This window comes from Lasioglossum baleicum, chromosome 11, assembly GCF_051020765.1.
Source record: "Lasioglossum baleicum chromosome 11, iyLasBale1, whole genome shotgun sequence".
In the NCBI taxonomy this organism is placed as follows: Eukaryota; Metazoa; Arthropoda; class Insecta; order Hymenoptera; family Halictidae; genus Lasioglossum; species Lasioglossum baleicum.
In genome coordinates, this window is record NC_134939.1 from 13,107,877 (window position 1) to 13,125,932 (window position 18,056).

At 37.0% G+C, this 18,056-nt stretch overlaps 7 protein-coding genes and 1 pseudogene across 12 annotated transcripts in view; 4 read left to right on the plus strand and 4 right to left on the minus strand.

Annotated features, from left to right (window-relative positions):
- The window catches only part of LOC143213413 (uncharacterized), a 35,006-nt gene extending 34,493 nt beyond the window's left edge, over nt 1–513 (plus strand). For all 6 annotated transcript variants that reach the window (XM_076433236.1, XM_076433237.1, XM_076433240.1 and 3 more), the window contains one exon: nt 192–513. In XM_076433236.1, the coding sequence (XP_076289351.1) occupies nt 192–344 (153 nt within the window). In that variant the 3' untranslated portion in view covers nt 345–513. The remainder of the gene's footprint in view (nt 1–191) is intronic.
- Nucleotides 514–2,710: 2,197 nt separating this feature from the next.
- On the minus strand, nt 2,711–3,827 carry LOC143213431 (protein lethal(2)essential for life). Its single transcript, XM_076433282.1, has one exon. The coding sequence runs from the start codon at nt 3,522–3,524 to the stop codon at nt 2,907–2,909; it is 618 nt and encodes a 205-aa protein (XP_076289397.1). The 5' UTR covers nt 3,525–3,827; the 3' UTR covers nt 2,711–2,906.
- Nucleotides 3,828–4,512: 685 nt separating this feature from the next.
- LOC143213433 (protein lethal(2)essential for life) lies at nt 4,513–6,006 on the minus strand. The gene has a single exon (XM_076433285.1). The coding sequence runs from the start codon at nt 5,882–5,884 to the stop codon at nt 5,300–5,302; it is 585 nt and encodes a 194-aa protein (XP_076289400.1). The 5' UTR covers nt 5,885–6,006; the 3' UTR covers nt 4,513–5,299.
- A 1,286-nt stretch (nt 6,007–7,292) lies between these two features.
- LOC143213430 (protein lethal(2)essential for life pseudogene) lies at nt 7,293–8,383 on the plus strand (annotated as a pseudogene).
- Nucleotides 8,384–8,737: 354 nt separating this feature from the next.
- Crim (QVR superfamily protein crim) lies at nt 8,738–10,513 on the minus strand. The gene is made up of 3 exons (XM_076433283.1): nt 9,939–10,513; nt 9,719–9,853; nt 8,738–9,639 (listed from the first exon to the last, which is right to left on the minus strand). The coding sequence occupies exons 1-3, from the start codon at nt 10,120–10,122 to the stop codon at nt 9,359–9,361; spliced, it is 600 nt and encodes a 199-aa protein (XP_076289398.1). The 5' UTR covers nt 10,123–10,513; the 3' UTR covers nt 8,738–9,358.
- A 13-nt stretch (nt 10,514–10,526) lies between these two features.
- Nucleotides 10,527–11,780, plus strand: LOC143213426 (uncharacterized). Its single transcript, XM_076433275.1, has one exon. It carries the CDS (start codon nt 10,892–10,894, stop codon nt 11,696–11,698), a length of 807 nt encoding a protein of 268 aa, XP_076289390.1. The 5' UTR covers nt 10,527–10,891; the 3' UTR covers nt 11,699–11,780.
- Nucleotides 11,781–12,212: 432 nt separating this feature from the next.
- Smb (small ribonucleoprotein particle protein SmB) lies at nt 12,213–13,297 on the plus strand. The gene is made up of 3 exons (XM_076433281.1): nt 12,213–12,409; nt 12,497–13,031; nt 13,121–13,297. Exons 1-3 carry the CDS (start codon nt 12,407–12,409, stop codon nt 13,234–13,236), a joined length of 654 nt encoding a protein of 217 aa, XP_076289396.1. The 5' UTR covers nt 12,213–12,406; the 3' UTR covers nt 13,237–13,297.
- Nucleotides 13,298–13,338: 41 nt separating this feature from the next.
- Nucleotides 13,339–17,945, minus strand: LOC143213417 (uncharacterized). The gene is made up of 11 exons (XM_076433247.1): nt 17,707–17,945; nt 17,274–17,448; nt 16,841–17,019; nt 16,561–16,670; nt 16,364–16,486; nt 16,121–16,286; nt 15,672–16,046; nt 15,447–15,583; nt 15,239–15,370; nt 14,980–15,153; nt 13,339–14,908 (listed from the first exon to the last, which is right to left on the minus strand). Exons 1-11 carry the CDS (start codon nt 17,768–17,770, stop codon nt 14,666–14,668), a joined length of 1,878 nt encoding a protein of 625 aa, XP_076289362.1. The 5' UTR covers nt 17,771–17,945; the 3' UTR covers nt 13,339–14,665.
- Between the last annotated feature and the right edge of the window lie 111 nt (nt 17,946–18,056).

Here is an 18,056-nt window from a genome sequence, read left to right on the forward strand (position 1 = left end):
TACATTGTATTCGATTTGTTTCATAATACGAAATTCAGTCGCTTCATTCAATTAAATTAATGCAATTACAATGGAATTCGAATACTGAGTATATAAAATACAATGTACTAAAATTACGTAATTCAATTACAATGTATTCCAATTAGCACAACTCTGGACGACACTATATATAATAACGTTTCTTTTTACAGTCTTTACAAAAACATGGCCATAGCAGACAACATTCTACATCGTCAACGCAATCCACATTGTTGCTGTCCAACGTAAATCTTCCAACATTCCCAGACTTCGTTCCAGCCAGAAATACAGGTTCTATCTTAAAAGAAGTCCTAAAGGACAGCTGATATTAAAACTTCCTACGCATTCTATGCTTTGTAAATTGTTAAACAATGTTGAGAAAAATACATTTATTCACCGAATCACATTCGATAAGGATAGAAAAAGGATAACACGGTGGAGTCGTTTGTGATTGTACCACTGAAAGATCTAGCGTATAGCTTTACAATGAATTTTCTACAAGGTAATAAAAGGCCTGAACGATTGCCTGAACCTTAAACGAACGAATATCCCGTTCTAATACTTCTACGATGCATTTAACAAAACTCTAACAACTATCCAGAAACTCAAGTTTTCTCGCCGACAATAAAATACACCGATATACATACATATATACGTATAGTGTATAGCTATCGATATGCATATACTTGAAATAAACTTGAATTAATAAGAACACTATATATTCTGTAATATAGCAATCCGTAATAATCCCGACAGAAAAAAATTGATTAGTCAAGTTGAAGACAATGCGTAACTGTGCGGTTTTCTGGCGAAGCGTAATGTAAACAATCCAATCGAATGCTTTACAACGAATGAAATAGTCAAGATGTATATGTATAAAAATTAATGATCGTCCGTTCTATGGATTAATTTACACCTCCGGATCGGTGGACATTTGTAAGAGAAACTTGCGGCAAAATTGTTCGTAACAAAGAAAATTGTCGTTACAGTTTTGTTTTACATCAACACCTTCTACTTATCGAAAAGAGAAAAAGTTTGAAAGGAGCCTTATGTCGCCAACAAATAGTTAATTGAGATATAAGTTGTTAAAGTTTTTGAAAAATTTAATTGTGTGAACATGCTCGTGTGCTTGCCTCAAGCCAAACGAAATTTAAAGGGACATTCGTCGATAGAATCATAAATTTTAAGTTGCAAAATGTGAAACATTTTAAATTCCTTTTGACATTGTCTTCGGTCGTCAATGACGTAATTTATGAGGGTAGTCCGCTCGTTGCTTCGATGGGTCCGTCGCACTTCTTTTGGTATGGGCCTATCGATGAATGTCCCTTTAAATTTCGTTTGGCTTGAGGCAAGCACACAAGCATGTTCTGTCATATACTGTCTATACGTATAACTCCACACAATCAAATTTTGCAAAAACTTTAACTTATATCTCAATAACTATTTGTATGCGACATGTGGCTCCTTTCAAACTTTTTCTCTTCTCGATGAGTGGAAGGTATTGATGTAAAGAACAACTTTATCAACAATTTTGCGGCAAGATTCTCTTACGAATGTCCACCGATCCAGAGGTGTAGATTCACCCCCAAAACGGATGACTATTACTTTTTATACACCCTGTACAGTACAAGTACTTACTTACATTCTCCTCAACTTGAATCCGTATGTAGAAACTCGATCGGTATAATTTAACAATTTATATATGCGTTACATGCAAATTGTATTTATTTCTTATAGCTTTAAACATTATAATACTCGGTAATGTGAAGTACCAGTTTTGGTTGTCCATCAATTGTACAAAAATAATAGACTAATGGTAAACACGATGTTGCTAAACAATAATTACATAATAAATTAATGTGAAACGTTTTAACGTAACTCATGGGTCGGCTATAATTTTTGTATGAAGTTTTGTTTTACATTAATCATGTTCTTGAAGGATCTGCTTATCGTTATATACCTACTATATATCGTAATATCATGGTTATTAATAGACAGCGGATCTTTATACAAAATAAAAATGTTCTACCTGAATAGAAACAAACTGGAGTGAAATACAATAGAAATTTATTTTCTTTCTTAATACCTCCTCCGGGCGGGTTGCGCCCGACCACTGGCGGTATACCTGAAATGAAAAGGTTGTTATAGCAGACTAAAAACGCGCACGGATCAGCATCGAACCGTTCGATGATTTACAACCACCGCGCTCCAACAATTTCAACCTTGACACATGAGCAATACGTGCGACAGACCCACCGAATCAGATCGATGAAGAAAACTAGCGGGAAGGGAACGAGTAAAGAAGCCTGACCATTCAGATTGCCTTTGCGTTCCTCTTGCCCCGTTCCCCTCCCGCTAGTTTTCTCTCGTGCTCTGGACAGTACGTACACACATACTTTTCTATTTTATATATCTAGATAGAAGATAGATAGATAGATGGGTTGAAAATAACGTAACATTGTTTTTAAATATTTCTAATGTTTTCACTTTTCTGTATTACACCTACCTACTCAATTTCGCCATAAATCCATAAAATCCGCTGTCTAATTATTAATTTAATATTCGAGAACAATCTGCTTAAAATATTAATCTCAGTATTGATCTTGTAAGTATTGGAACTGCAGTTATCGTCAACTGTACATTATCTTATCGTTAAACTAAAAACGAAGATAAGAAGAAACCATAACAGGCATTATTGTTCGAACAATTTATTAAAAGATTTCTTAAGATTAATTTTTACAAAAGAACACACTTTACATGGCGGAAAAACAGTAACTTTTCAACGATAGGAACGTTGAAATAAATCTACGTTCTAAGTGACACTATATATGTGAGATAGGAAAACAGATTGGAACATAAATATAAGAACGGACATGTTTGATAAATAATTATGATTCATTCTCCACTTTCTTCTCTTCCGCCTTCTCTTCTTTCTTCTCATTCTCCTTCAACGCTGGTTTTCCAGTTTGCTGAATGGAGATCGATCTCTCGGGTTGAGCGTTAGGTTTGTCCTTCCTAGGTGCGGTTATGCTGAGTACGCCATCAGAAGATAAACTTGACGATACCTCGTCGACGTTGCATTGTTCGGGTATTAGGTATCTTCTAGTAAACTGGCGAGAGATCCATCCATGTTCGTCCTGCTTCTCTTCATGTTTGCCCTCGACCACGACAAACTTGTCCACGACTTTCACGCTGATTTCATCAGGTTTGAATTGCTGTACATCCAGAACCACTTGGAACTTCTCCTTGTCGGCTTTGACGGTGGATGTACCTCCTCCTTCTTTTCGCATGAGCTCACCCCATGGTCTATAATAAATCAGCGGGTTCCTGGGCATCACACCTCCCATTCGTCGCTCCCGACCAGGAAGAACATGATACTGATCCAGCATGCTCGGGTTCGGCAGTTGTTCAGGATACAATGCCAAGCCGAAGTTCTGATCGAGCAGTCTATGCGGACGATCCAAATCTTCCCACCAGTCAGAGAACAGCAACGGAATTAAAGACATTTTCACTGGAAATGTTATACGTGTACACGAATATGTATGTACTGTTCACAGATTTCTCGTAATTCGCTTTGAAATGGCTTCGAAACCGCTTAAAAGTCGCTTGGCGCTCTTCTATGTTTTCTTCTCTCCTGTCTTTTACGTACTGCTGCTGTCGACTGCTTCCGTCCTATTTATACCCGCGCGAAGTTGGATCCAGAATGTTCTGGGCGTGCAGAAATTTTCAGGAAACTTCTATATTTCTTTGTGGACTCGCGAATGACAAATTTAGATACGAATCTCGTCTCAAAATACTTCCCAACGCAACTGATGAATAATAATATCTATATATATATAGAACAAGTCCAAATAAATAGTTATGATGAACTTGATAGTAATGCATTCGCTACGAAACCTTGAGCTTACGTATACGTATATAGGCTAATATATGTACTTATATACAAACATTAGGTACGTACATATGAACGCGTATAACTTCTGAACGGTTCATATAGGTTCTGCACTCGAAATTCGCCGTTTTGCAAATAAAATTCAACCGTATGCAAATCAATTTCTCCCTTTGGAAACTTTACAAACCCTTACGTTCAAGTTACAGGCCAAAACCTGTTTAAAAAATATATATATAACGTTAGGCACGTGACGTATAATTTCTGAAGGGTTGATATAGGTTTTGCACCCGAAATTCACCGATTTGCAAGTCAAATTCAACCGTATGCAAATAAATTTCACCCCGTTTGCAAATTTAATTTAAGATAAGAGCTCCTGGAAGCTTTACAAACCCTTTGGTTCAAATCACAGGCTACAACCTGTTTAAAAAATATATACATACATATACAACGTGCACGCAAAATATGAAACATCTTTGAAGTTCTTTATTGAACGTTCAACGAAAAGAAAAATTTGCAAACTATACATATATATGTTTTATTCTTTACTTTACAATTATAATTATAAGGATAAGGGAGAAGGAAGTGACACAATCGCAAAGAAATTCCAAGTATCCGTGAATTTTATTAATAACGTAAAAAATAAAAATACAGTGTTTTATACTAGCAGGTAGTACATCTGGCATGTATACGTAAATGTAACTGACTTCAATGAAAACGAAACGATTAAATGAAAACGAAACGATTAAATGAAAACGAAACGATACAGTTTACAATACATCACACCTATATGTATCTAACATCGACGTAGGTACATTTGTTGTTCCTTATCATAACGAGAAAGCACAGCGCTTTTCAAATTTGCTCTCGAGGTTATCGGCTCCCATAAGCGCGTAACTTACTTCGGTCCGCTGAAACGACAGGCGCTCACTTCGCGTTGCTTGAATACGTTAGTACTAAAGACGTCTACACAGTCTACAATCTCAAGGCGCTCGGCAAATATTATTGACAACATTCGCACTCCACTTTCTACGTAACTGTTTACATACATGGAACTTTATACGCGACTCCAACATAAATAAATTCTTATCAAATAAAATAAACTACTTCAGTGGAAAATACATATTTGCTAATAACGGAGTCGACACCTTACGCTTGGAACACTAAATTTCAAGTTTTCAGACTGTATATAGGTATCATATGCGTGTAATTCAAAGTTAATATAGTGCAATTCAGCGTTTCGATTATGTATTTCGTATATACTTTCTGAAGAATACACGCTGACGAGAAACTGCATGTTAATTATAGTTTATATAAATTGTAGATGCAAATAGGAACGATAACAGTTACATATATGAATAGATGTAGTAGTAGATATTTCAGCAAATCTCTTTACTTCTCCTCTTCCTTCTTCTCCTCCTCCGGCTGCTGCTTCTGTTTCGCCGATTTTGTTTGAAGAGCCGGTTTGCCGGTGTGCGTGATTTTGATGACTCTCTCGTTCTCCACCTTTGTCTGATCCTTCCTCGGTGCGATGATGGTAAGTACACCGTCCGACGACAGCTTCGACGAAACTTGATCCAGATCGCACTGCTCGGGGATCATATATTTTCTGGTGAACTGACGGGAGATCCAGCCATGTTCGTCCCTCTTCTCTTCGTGTTTCGCCGTAACGATTACGAACTTGTCGACAACTTTAACATCGATATCATCGGGCTCGAACTGCTGCACATCGAGAACCACCTGGAACTTATCCTTGTCTGCTTGAACAGTCGAGGTACCAGCCTCATTCGAACGAAGCAGCTCATGCCACGGCCTGATATAGCCATGTTTCCTCTGTGGTTGCATGTACAGCGCCAGCCGGCTCGGTGTCATCAGTTGATCAGGATGCAGGCCCAAACCGAAGTTTTGATCCATCAGATGATGCGGATGGTCCAAACCTTCCCACCAATCGGAGAACAGCAGTGGTATCAGAGACATTTTAACAATTGTCTTCAGAAAAATAATGAGATATCACGATATTGCTTCAAACTGCACTGAAGTTGAGCTTGCTTTAGTCACTTGCTTATCGCTCGGTTGCTGCGCAGATACTGACGACGCTAACGCCACGACGGTATTTATATACCGCTCGCCGCTCGTATGAGCACTGTCGTTTCTTGAAGTTTCGAGAATACTCGATCGTATCTACCCGCGTAAGGGTTAATACATACATGTATGTAACAAATATATGTAAATACGATATTAGCAGTTTGAAAATTTCTATATACGGATCGGAATTCAAATCAATTCATTTTCATCAGCTTACGCGCGTAGCTGAGAAAGTGTGGGAGAATTTGAAGCGATACGGTTGTCTATATACTTGAGAAAAATTAAACTTGAGAGAAACTTCTATACCTGAGATATAGCTCTTCTATAGTATTACGATGTGGTATTTTTTTTTGGCAAAGCATGTACAGCTTGAATCGTTATGAATCATTATTTAGTTTCTGGAAGCTACTGGAAAATACGAGTTCGAGAAAATTCTACACGTTACTGGAACACTGACGCCATCGTTGCGTCCTCGAGATGTGCGCATGCGCGCGTAATTCAATGTGTGCGAAAATTTAAAGCGATACGGTTCTCTATACTTGAGAAATATTAAACTTGAGAGAAACTTCTATACCTGAGAAGCTCTTCTATGATATTACGATGTGGTATTTATTTTTTGGTGAAATACGTATAGCTTGAATCATTATGTTTCTCGGGAAAATGATCCCTATTAAATTTCTGGAAGCTGCTGGAAGATACGAGTTCGAGAAAATTCTACATGTTACTGGAACACTGACGCCATCGTTGCGTCCTCGAGATGTGCGCATGCGCGCGTAATTCAATGTGTGCGAAAATTTAAAGCGATACGGTTCTCTATACTTGAGAAATATTAAACTTGAGAGAAACTTCTATACCTGAGAAGATCTTCTATGATATTACGATGTGGTATTTATTCTTTGGTGAAATACGTACAGCTTGAATCATTATGTTACTCGGGAAAATGATCCCTATTAAATTTCTGGAAGCTGCTGGAAGATACGAGTTCGAGAAAATTCTACACGTTACTGGAACACTGACGCCATCGTTGCGTCCTCGAGATGTGCGCAAGCGCGCGTACATTGCATATTCATACCGGCGGCAAAGAGTGTATGAGTAGACAGCGGATCTTTATGAAAAATAAAAACTTTTTATGTGAATTACAACAAATTGGAGTGAAATAGAAGTTTATTTCCTTTTTTCATATATTTAATAGGTTGAAAATAATATATCATAATGTTTGTAAGTAATCCAATCAATTTAAATTTCCCGCGTGTCTAACTACGACATCAAAGGTACCGTCCGGAATATCCGCTCTTGTATCCCTACTCTTTAGCGGCAGTATTAGTACCGGCAACACCGGCGCGGCGTCGAGCAACCCTTGCGAATCGATTCGAAAGAAATTGTTGCGGGAAGTCGTATCCAGTCGTATCGTCTTATCTCGTTATTTATAAAAGAAGATAGAATGTCTCTGTTACCAATGTTATTCTCCAACTGGTGGGAGGACCTGGAAAGACCTCATCGTCTCTTTGATCAACATTTTGGATCGCCTCTGACGAGCATCGAGGATTTACCGACTTCTACCTCGTTGGCGCCAATGGACACTGATATTTTGGTTCTAAGGCCTCGACGTCGTGGCTATCATAGATATCAACCCTACGAAAGAAGCGTCGACCGAAAATCTAGCGGAGTATCTACGATAGAAGCTGACAAAAGCAAATTTCAAGTAACCTTGGATGTCCATCAATTTGAACCGGTAGAAATCACTGTCACGGTTTCCGGGAACAACGTGATCGTCAACGGAAAACACGAAGAAAAGCAAGACGAGCACGGCTGGATCTCCAGACAATTTGTACGAAAATACTTGGTGCCCGAACAGTGCGATATCGACGGTCTCAAATCTACCCTCTCGTCCGATGGAGTATTGACCATCACGGCGCCGAGGAAAGACCAGGATACGAAATCAAAAAACGAAAGAGTTATTCGAATCGAAAAAACAGGAAAACCTGCGTTAAGGGAAGAAACAAAGACCGTAGAAAAAGATAAGCAAAAAGAAGTTACGACGCAAAAGAACTCGGTTCAACAGAGGAGTCAAGAGGAGACTGTAAAAGCTGCTTAAAAAGGGCTTTATTACAGTTTTATTATGTTTAAGCATCTTCCTATTCTTACAGTATTGATATTTTATTGTTCACAATTGTCAGCAAGTATTTGTCTTTCGTCAAAAGTATAATTTATGTTACACGTGTATGTGTGTAAGTGAGAATTGTAAGACTTCTTTAAAACTTGCATTATTCTGCATTTATTTGGTGCAAAACGTTTTATAATAAAAGGCAGTTTTTGTATATTAAGTATAATAACTTGTAATTGTTCCTTGTTGTTTCCCTTCAAATATACGGGGTGTTTCGTAATTCATGATACAAATTAGGTCGAGTCATTTAATTTTTACTATCAGAAACAATCTCATTTAAATTTAAATTTTCCTTGAAATTCTTATTTCCAGTTATAAAATCGACCCGACCTAATTTGTACCATGAATTACGAAACACCCGGCATAATTGTCTCAAGCAGATAATAAGGCACTTCTGTTATTTATTAGCCTTCAGTTATTCGCACACCACTTTCTGTATAATTGATTACACAGAACTTTATACGACTCCAATATAAATAAATTTTTATTCGATAAAATGACTATATATACTTTAACAGAAAATAGATATTTGCTAGTGTAGTCGACACCTTTCTTTCGAGGTTGTAAGTACACTATGCGAGTAATTAAAAGTTAAAGGTTTATTATAATTATTCGTAACTACAAATACATAATAAAAGATGCAAAAACTAAGGTACAGCTTCTACAGTACGTTGAAAGTAATCCTATTTGTTCAATGGACGGCATTTTGGTACGTAAAGTCGTTTAACAATAATTTATGCAGATAGGTTGTACAGTAAAATAGCAGAGAGATAACATTTCTCTATTCAGTCTCTTAAAGAACAACCTATCATATGTACTTATTTATACTTAGCGACTAAACGTGTTCATATAAAAATACAACAGATCATTTTGGACGGAATTAATGCTAAATTCAAACTATAAATACAGTTCATTCTTATTCTGCTGCCAACCAACAATATATAGTTAGATTATTGATTAAAGAATAAAATGGTTTTTACACGCAGTAATATCATCGATTAGCTTCTGGTTTTGTGCAGTAAAATTGTTACGTTCGATGCTTATTTACACTATATACAACTGTGTTGGATATTCAGAAAAATAGTTGTACTTTGTATATGTATGTAAAAATAATAATTCAATCGGTATGATTCAAATTTGATTTTTAAAAATTAGGTCTGCACAAATATATCAGATTATGTTAGGCATCACACGATACCGTTTCATTTAGCGAACTGTTGCACAGCAATAACTAATACCAATAAGAATGTTGGTAAATAAATGGCAGCAGCGCCATTGCATCTGTGGTCGAAGTAACAGAAACACCATGTTACTTGGTCGTAATAGTCTCTATGAATATCCAATTGATGAATGGAATTGTTTACGTAATGTCCCAAATGAACGTCTTTAGCAGCGGGTCGACAACCTTCGTAGCGATCAGCTGGTATATCTTTTCTGAAGCTGCGTACGGAGCTCAAACATTCTCTGGTTATAATTGTCTCGGCTGAAATGTACACAATGTATATATATATATACACATATAAATACGAATATGATATATAAATATGAGCGAAATCACATACCTCCTTTCCTTTCAATTATCTTTACACATTTATCGTCGTATTCTGGACAAGTTTCACCCCAATACCACCACCAATTGAAAGGTGTGCCACACCCAGGATGATTACTGTTACATCTATAGCAGTATAAACTGTTCCCTGTAAGTATTATTGAAGTTGTAAAAAAAGCTGCATGGAATTAACCACACCCTGCAGACAACGGACGTTTAATTCGTTGTTATACCTTCGTTAATAAGTAAACTCATTAAGATGACTACACAAATCGCTTTGTACATTTTTCTGGACTTTACGGTAACTTTAAATACGTATCTAAATAGAGATAAATGCAGTACCGTGGCAGCAATTTGAAAAAGCAACAAAACAATCACAAATGCTTCCCACGCCTCACGTCTCATACCACACCACATGAATCACATTTGACGGGATGACGATGACCGCCGATGACGTGGGTACAAACGCTTCCGATTCGCTCTATTCTGGACAAATTGCGAGGCAAGCAATTTCATTCCAAGGAGGGAATAACTTCATTCATATTGATTCATATATATAGTACTGTGCAAAAGAAAGAAGGACCCAGTATAATTATAAGATATAATTACAAACAATATGTTATGTAGAAATTGTATTGTTTGAAGATCGATCTGTATACAAAGCCGTTGATGCTTATCTAATGAATTTTGATATTATTGGTTAGTCTAAGATAAAAACCATTTGTTCAAGTTTGATATTTATTAGTTTCATTGGATTTTAGCAATGTTTGTGGACTAAAACGATTACAACTGTACGAATATACCAACCCTCAAATTTCGCTACCAGTAAATATCGATAGTAAAAGTAAATCGTCGATAATGTTCGATAGTGAGTAATTTTCGATAGTGAGAATTATCGATAACCATCGATAGTACCTCGATAGTTTTCCACAAAAATAAACATATCAAATCGATGTAAAATGCTAAAGTAAAAAATACTTTCTGAATCGCGTCTTTACTCCGAGTACTCGAACGTTTACTAGATAAAAGATCATAAATCGTTTACACCCATTAAAAAATATTGTTTTTCTAACGCCATGAGAAATTGACAAGGATCGAGATGACAGACAGAACGTTATTAGCGTCGCCGACGAAGAAATTGAAATGATTATGGTTAAATTATATCCACGGTGAACGTATTATTGAAATGAAGAACAACAAATTACAAGAGTCCATTATTTCGATTAAAACTGACATTTCTGATTCGTCGAAGAACTATCCTGTTTCCAGCTCTAAAGGAAAATGTTACCAATTATTTTTTAGTTGTTTTAAAGTTGTTCGCGAGAAGAACTCTCAAGAAAGCTTTGACAAATCTCAAGAGTGCGATTACATTGTTGAAAAACTCATTGTGAAACGTGTGCCTTTCATCTCCTTTAGATCACCAGAAAATACAGTAGAGACTAACAGCGATCAGCTTGACGAAAAGAACGGAAAAGTATCAACTGCTGTGGAAGAGAACACTATATTCTCCGATGCTTCGAAGACACAATCGATATTATACTGTTACGACAGCTTAAATCAAAATAGAATTATAAATAACAGTCCTAGTACATACTTATATTTTGATAGAAACACGAGCGAGTTACACGGGAGGAAGACAAATATTTTAACTACTGGCTACAGTAGTCGAATTGAAGATGTAACGAATAGTATGAGCAACTTACATCCAGATTTGAAAGAATGTGAAAAATTGCCCAAAGCTCCATGTTCTTATTCGCACAAACCTAAGAACAAAACTATATTTGGTACAAGTACAAAAGTTTATAATCAAAAACATATCAAATCATCGGATAGCAATGAGTTACAATGTAGTTGGGAAATACCAACGAATAAATATGAAGTTCTAGCTGAAAATACTGCGAGTACCGGTTGTACCGATCCCTCCAATATAACGTTAAGGTGGAAAATCATTTTAAAGCAATGCAAACCTAATAAGGAATACAAAGTTTCATGAAAAAAATTCAATTTTCTAATGCTATTATTGTACAATCTGTATTGATGCTAAAATAAATTTTTCGAAAAAGTTGCTATAATTATCCAGAGAGGATTATTATATTTAAATTCAAATTCAAATTTCAATCATTATATTCACCCTTGCGAAAGGGTGAATTTCGAGTGCAATCCCTATATACAGGGAGTCCCAAAACTCCTGCAGAACCCGGAAATGGGAGGTTCCTGAGGTCATTTGAATTTTCCTTTGCGAAAATGTTGGCACAGTCGGCCAATCGGCAGTTGGCGCGCCGGGCCGACTGTGTCAACTCGCGTCTAGGTCGCGCTCTGATTGGTCTGTGTTTTTCGTTAATAACTCCTAAACAAAGCCGCGAACATTTTCGCAAAGGAAAATGTCACTTCAGATGACCTCAGGAACCTCAAATTTCCGGGTTCTGCAGGAGTTTTGGAACACCCTGTATACTAGGAAAGGGACTAGAATTTACCAGATTTAGTAGACGAAAGAAGAGGGCACTGCAAGCGGTTCAAAAATCATAGCGTCATCTATTCGTGTGGGAAAAGTTATATTGTCGAAGGTTGATGAGCGAACAGTCAAATCCGTGGAAGCCGACAAGTTGTTATTTTTTCGTTTCCCTAATTATTCACATAATAGTCAACAGATAAATACTGGTTTCTAATTTTGACGCAGCGTGGGAGAAACCAAACCATCAAAATGGTAAATAGAATATACTGAAGCGCAAGTATTTATAAGCGTTTCATACCTATTGTCATCATAACCTAATAGAGCGGTTTTTCGTTTCAGACGATCGGCAAGAATAACAAGATGTTACAGCACATTAATTACAGAGTCCGAATTATTCTTCAAGACTCTAGGACATTTATTGGCACGTTCAAAGCTTTCGATAAACATATGAATCTTATACTTGGAGATTGCGAGGAATTTCGTAAAATTAAACCAAAGAATACGAAACAACCGGAGAGGGAAGATAAACGTGTGCTAGGCTTTGTACTTTTAAGAGGAGAGAATATTGTTTCTCTGACGGTTGAGGGTCCTCCTCCTCCGGAAGAAGGATTACCTAGGGTACCTATTCCTGGAGCAGCTGCAGGGCCTGGTATGGGTCGTGCAGCTGGACGCGGTATGCCTGCAAATGTTGCCGGCGTACCTACCGGGTTGCAGGGACCTGTCAGAGGTGTAGGTGGCCCATCGCAACAGATTATGACACCGGGTGGCAGAGGTCAAGTCTCTGCGCCACCGCAAATGCATCCTGGTGGTCCTCCACGCATGCCGGTGGGAGGTCCACCACCTGGAATGATGGGGCCACCTCCAGGAATGATGGGTAATTACTTGTATTCCACAAAATCATTTTTCTAAATGTTTGTGAAAGACCCTAGCTCGGAACGATGAAATGTTCTTATTCTTTTATAGGTATGCCACCGGGAATGCCACCCATGGGACGCGGAGGACCACCAATGGGACCTCCTGGAATGAGAGGACCACCTCCTGGCATGATGAGAGGCGGACCACCTCCTAGACCATATTAAGATATTTTTTAAAATGTACAATCGTGTTCACCAATAATAAACTTCTCTTTTATAATGGAATCTTTTCTGGTTTCAGAGTTTGTCTCTATAACACAATCTCGATCAACTTGAATGGCATTATCTTTTAATGTATCATTTACCTATTATAATTATTTACAAACAGTAAAAACAAGAACAACTATTGTTACATGCACATTTTTGTTCTACATTTCAGCTGTTCCATTGCAAACTCTATCGAAATAGATAAGAACAATAGTTACATTTGACGAAGAAATTTTTGCAAACTGTGTCTGAACTATTAAACTCTTTCCGATATATATATATGTACATTTCGATTAAACTTATTATATACATGTATATACAATTGAACGCGCGTGATTGTTAACGAAACACCTAATTTATTATTTTCTTGAGCAGTTCTGATAGGCAGTTATTATCATCAGACAAACCATATTACGATTGTTCCTCTTAAATCTATAGATTATCGGTGAAACGAAAAGAAAAAGGAAAATTAATTATTCTTATTTCGAATATTCGTCTGTGTATTTACATGTTAGTAAGTACTTTGAAGTTGTTAATTACTGAAATGATTCGCTCGAGATCTGAATTGAAAAGTTGAATTAGAAGAAATGCAACCGTTCGAGAATTTGTAAAAAACAATTGTAATTTGTAAAGATATAAATGTTATTATTCTATTTATCTTTTGTAATGTCCTATTTACATCATATGTATATTTACAGCACGTGAACAATATAAAGCGTGAGCAAGTATCAGAAACATAGAAACAAACTTTTTTTTACTTAGCACTGTAAATATATATTACAAATTTGGCACATGCCAGATGTAAAACAATCAGTCGTGTAGAATTACAATTTCTTAAGCAAGTCATTGCACGATCCTTACATTAAATGTGATTTAGTAAACGAAAAAACTTCTTCGTTTCTATGAAAGGATAAAACTCTGCTAAGAGTTGAATACTTACAAATTAGACGTGTATGTATTACGTATGTTATGGAATACATCCAGTCTTTCTCTGTTAAATTCAATATCTATACGAACTTACTGAGAAGTCTCTTAAAAATTTGTTATTATAAATTATCTTAATCACCGATCTCAACATACGACTCTCCGCTGAGTATTGAAACGTTCTCAAAAATAAATAGCTACCGTTGTTTCCGCTTAATTCTTACTCACTGGATAAAAGTGTAGAAAAATTTGTAAATAAAAGATCTGTACAAGATAAAGCATTGCAACTGTAATTGTTTAAAACAATTTCAGTAGACGATAAATCGTGTGATTACTAACTCACAAAGAATAATTTACGAAGAAAGAGAAAACAAAATTTGAAAGTAACGATATATAAAAGCTAATTGTTCGTGTTACATGCAACTCTTTAATAGAACAATTCTCATAACGAAGTTTGATTATTTCAAACTGACCTGTCTTTCTCATCTTTAACAGAAGTAATTACAGCATCGGTTTTTACAATGATCTCGTTATCCTGTACATGCGAATCAGTGTTACTTGGTTCTTTCGAAAGACGAGCGTGCGCATTTTGTATCACAGTCTTAGGTTCCGAGGTAAGAGCATTGGATGATTCAAAAAGGTGGGTCAGGGCTTTGTTCTTCTCGAACACATCTTGTCGAAGGTTGAACGTAATGGTGTTACCAGGCTGGAAAATACAATATGCAATCATATTTTCATATAATTTTCAACATTATCGTGTAATTCAACGGTCGTTACTTTCGTGTTGGATGTTACGGGTTCCGTTTGAGGCAAACTTGTTGTCGATAACATAGTTATGGGTGGATCCCCATTGTTTAATGTAATATGGCGAGGCAGAACATTGATAGAAGCATTATGTTGATTCGTGACGGCCAAATTTTTGCCACCAACTATTACCTTCCCCAGTACTTCCTAAATAACATACGAGCACACGCTTGAATGTCACATCGAAACGAGATTGTTAGTTTACAGATTAAATAATATACCGTCGATCTACCTTGCCTGCATGAGAAAGAGTTACACCTTTGGTTTGACCCTTTTGTATAACAATCACATTCGTTTTAGATGCTAATTTCGCATTAGGATGATGAGATATATTTACAGTTTTATTAGAATTTAGCGTAACACCCTAAAACATTAGAAACAAATCGTTTCAAGTCTCGTGCGATTCTTTCGTGCTGTTTAAAGTGTGTCAAAAATCGTACCATTTTGGCAGCGATTTGATTATTGAGCGTCGTAGGTATCTTTTTACAGGTGACTGTTGTCTGCTTAGGCTGAGGTGGTCCTGGTCCATTCGACACGGTTGTACCAGGACACACAGACATTAATCGATGGGTATTATCTGAGGAAAGAAACGGATCAAAGAATGAAATACGTAATGCGAAAAACTCTAAAATACTTTATGCTATTGCGGTAATACCGATAATTACTTGTCGTAACAGCTTTAGTTATCGGAGGTTTCGTGTTAGAATGTATCATGGGTACGACACGCTTTGTGCTACTGGCAGTTGAATTTGAATTATCCGAGTCTACTATTTTCTGTGAACTACTTAAACTATTTTGCGTCGATGTAGCTTGAGTTTCGAGTTGCAACTTATTCCCCGATGTACATGGTACACTGCTGGCCATCAAAATCGCTGGCCCGATTTTTGTACTAAGTTTACTATGCGTTGTAATCATTCTTGCCGAGGTTTTAGCGATACTCGTTGTTCCTACAGGTACCACGGTATCCGTAGGGCTACTAGACGATACTGCTACGTGATTGGCAACATTTTCTTGTACCATTGTTGCTGTAGGATCTAGATCTAGAACGTAGAAGTTTCAGCGTGATTCAACAAAATGAATACCGTCGATTTATAACAGTAAAATGTATGTCAACCTGTAGCGCGTTCTCCACAATTTACGTTAAGCGGTATTATCGTGAAATTTTGATGCTGCAACGAATTCGTTGGTACTCGCGACAACTGAATAGTATTCTCCAGAGATCCTTTCGCAGTAGCACCATGATTTAACGTTCCTATCGAATTCGTCGACACAACCAAAATCTAAAAACACCGTTAATCGTTCATTCTTTTCTTGGCTCGCTAAACTGTATCGCACCAATTGGATTTCATCGCTGTACCTTATTTGGTAGTGGTGACGGAAGGGGTGAAGTAGTTTTACGTTTCTCCACGGTGGTACATTTTTCACCCGTGTTCAATTCGTTGCTTTGACTATTTAAATTTTGTTTATCTAGTTCAACAATCTGCAACGTTCGAGACACAGTTGACATATTTGAAACAATTATAATACGAAGGAAACAATCATAAATTGGATTACCTCATCCGCGATACTCTCTTCGTTAAACTTATCCGTGATAGGTGAAAGTTCGGTATCGCTAAGTATTCTTTCCTCTACTTTCACTTTCACAGGAGATTCGCTTCTAATATCTGTGGAAACATTAAACGGCCGAGTGAAGGATTGCTGGTTTGCATGATACGATACGCTAAAGATATGCTGAATCGTCGAACTTCTTGACCTACAGCTCTACAACTGTATGCTACTTCACACAGACTAAAACCACACATTTACCAAAATAGATAATAGTTTTCCTTAAAACCTTTTGCATCCTCTGTTTTTTCGTGAACAGGAAGATTCCTTTTGTTCGCAGCTGCTGTCGCAAGGGACAAACTATTTGCTAATGTCGTGAAAGCGGATCTTGCTTTTAATCGTGGTAAAAGAGGTATAGCACGACGACCTTCGATAGTCCAATCCGTGCCGGTGTTCGGACCGCTTAATCTACATGGAGAGAGTAAAGAATAATGTTTGGATGTAAAATTTGCTATATTACCAACCGTAATGAATAGACTGTGGATCTTTATGCATTTATTGCAAAATTGAGAAGATGACATTCAATTTTTTTTCTCTATTAAAGTCATTAAGGAAAGAAATAACATTCAATTTAGTTTCTATTTCTTGCAATCGGTGCAGACAATTTTTATTTTGCATCAAGATCCGCAGTCTAGTAATGAATATGATATTTGAATGCTTACTGTTCGGCTATAGTTGCTAATTTTTCATCGTTTACGGCTCTTCGTACTTCCGCGCGATGTCTTTCATTCGAAATGTGTAAAACTTTAGCGAGTTCTTGTAACAATTTCTGTTTCTCGTTAGTGAAGGGACCTTGAGCACGCAAAACAGATACCATACTTCCATACGCATCTAATTCTGTACGTGAAAGAGAATAAAGTACATTCATAATTACCATGGTACGTAAATAATGTAACTGGCTTTAGAATAATCGCCGCATTGCCGCGTAACACGCGAGACACGCGAAACACGCGAAACACGCGCAACACCGAAATTAAAACAATGACAGGATTAGCAAATCAATGGTCCATTCTATTCATCAGGTATATTTACTTGAACACTGCGATAGCTTAAACGCTAGCGAAAGAAAACAAATTGTTTGGAAGTTAACCTTACCCAAATATCGTAAACATTTTCTACATTCGTCACGGGTCATCGTTTCGTGCCTCGTCGGCCACATGATCGCATTCTTCGGTCGTTATAATAATCGTGACAAAAGTTTACCACTGTTTCTACGCTTTTTCCACATTTTCGACGTTTCGTTGACAGTATGGTAAGTTGATGATGAAGTTGCCGTCTAATTACATTTATCGTATGTGCATCGTTTATCGTTGCAACGTTGGTATCATTGTCACACAAATATTTCTATCCGTTGGTTCACCTGGTTCTGGTAGACAAAGGCTGGGGATACAACAAGAGGCGACACTCCAGTTGAGATATTGCCTAAGATTTCTCAACAAATATTG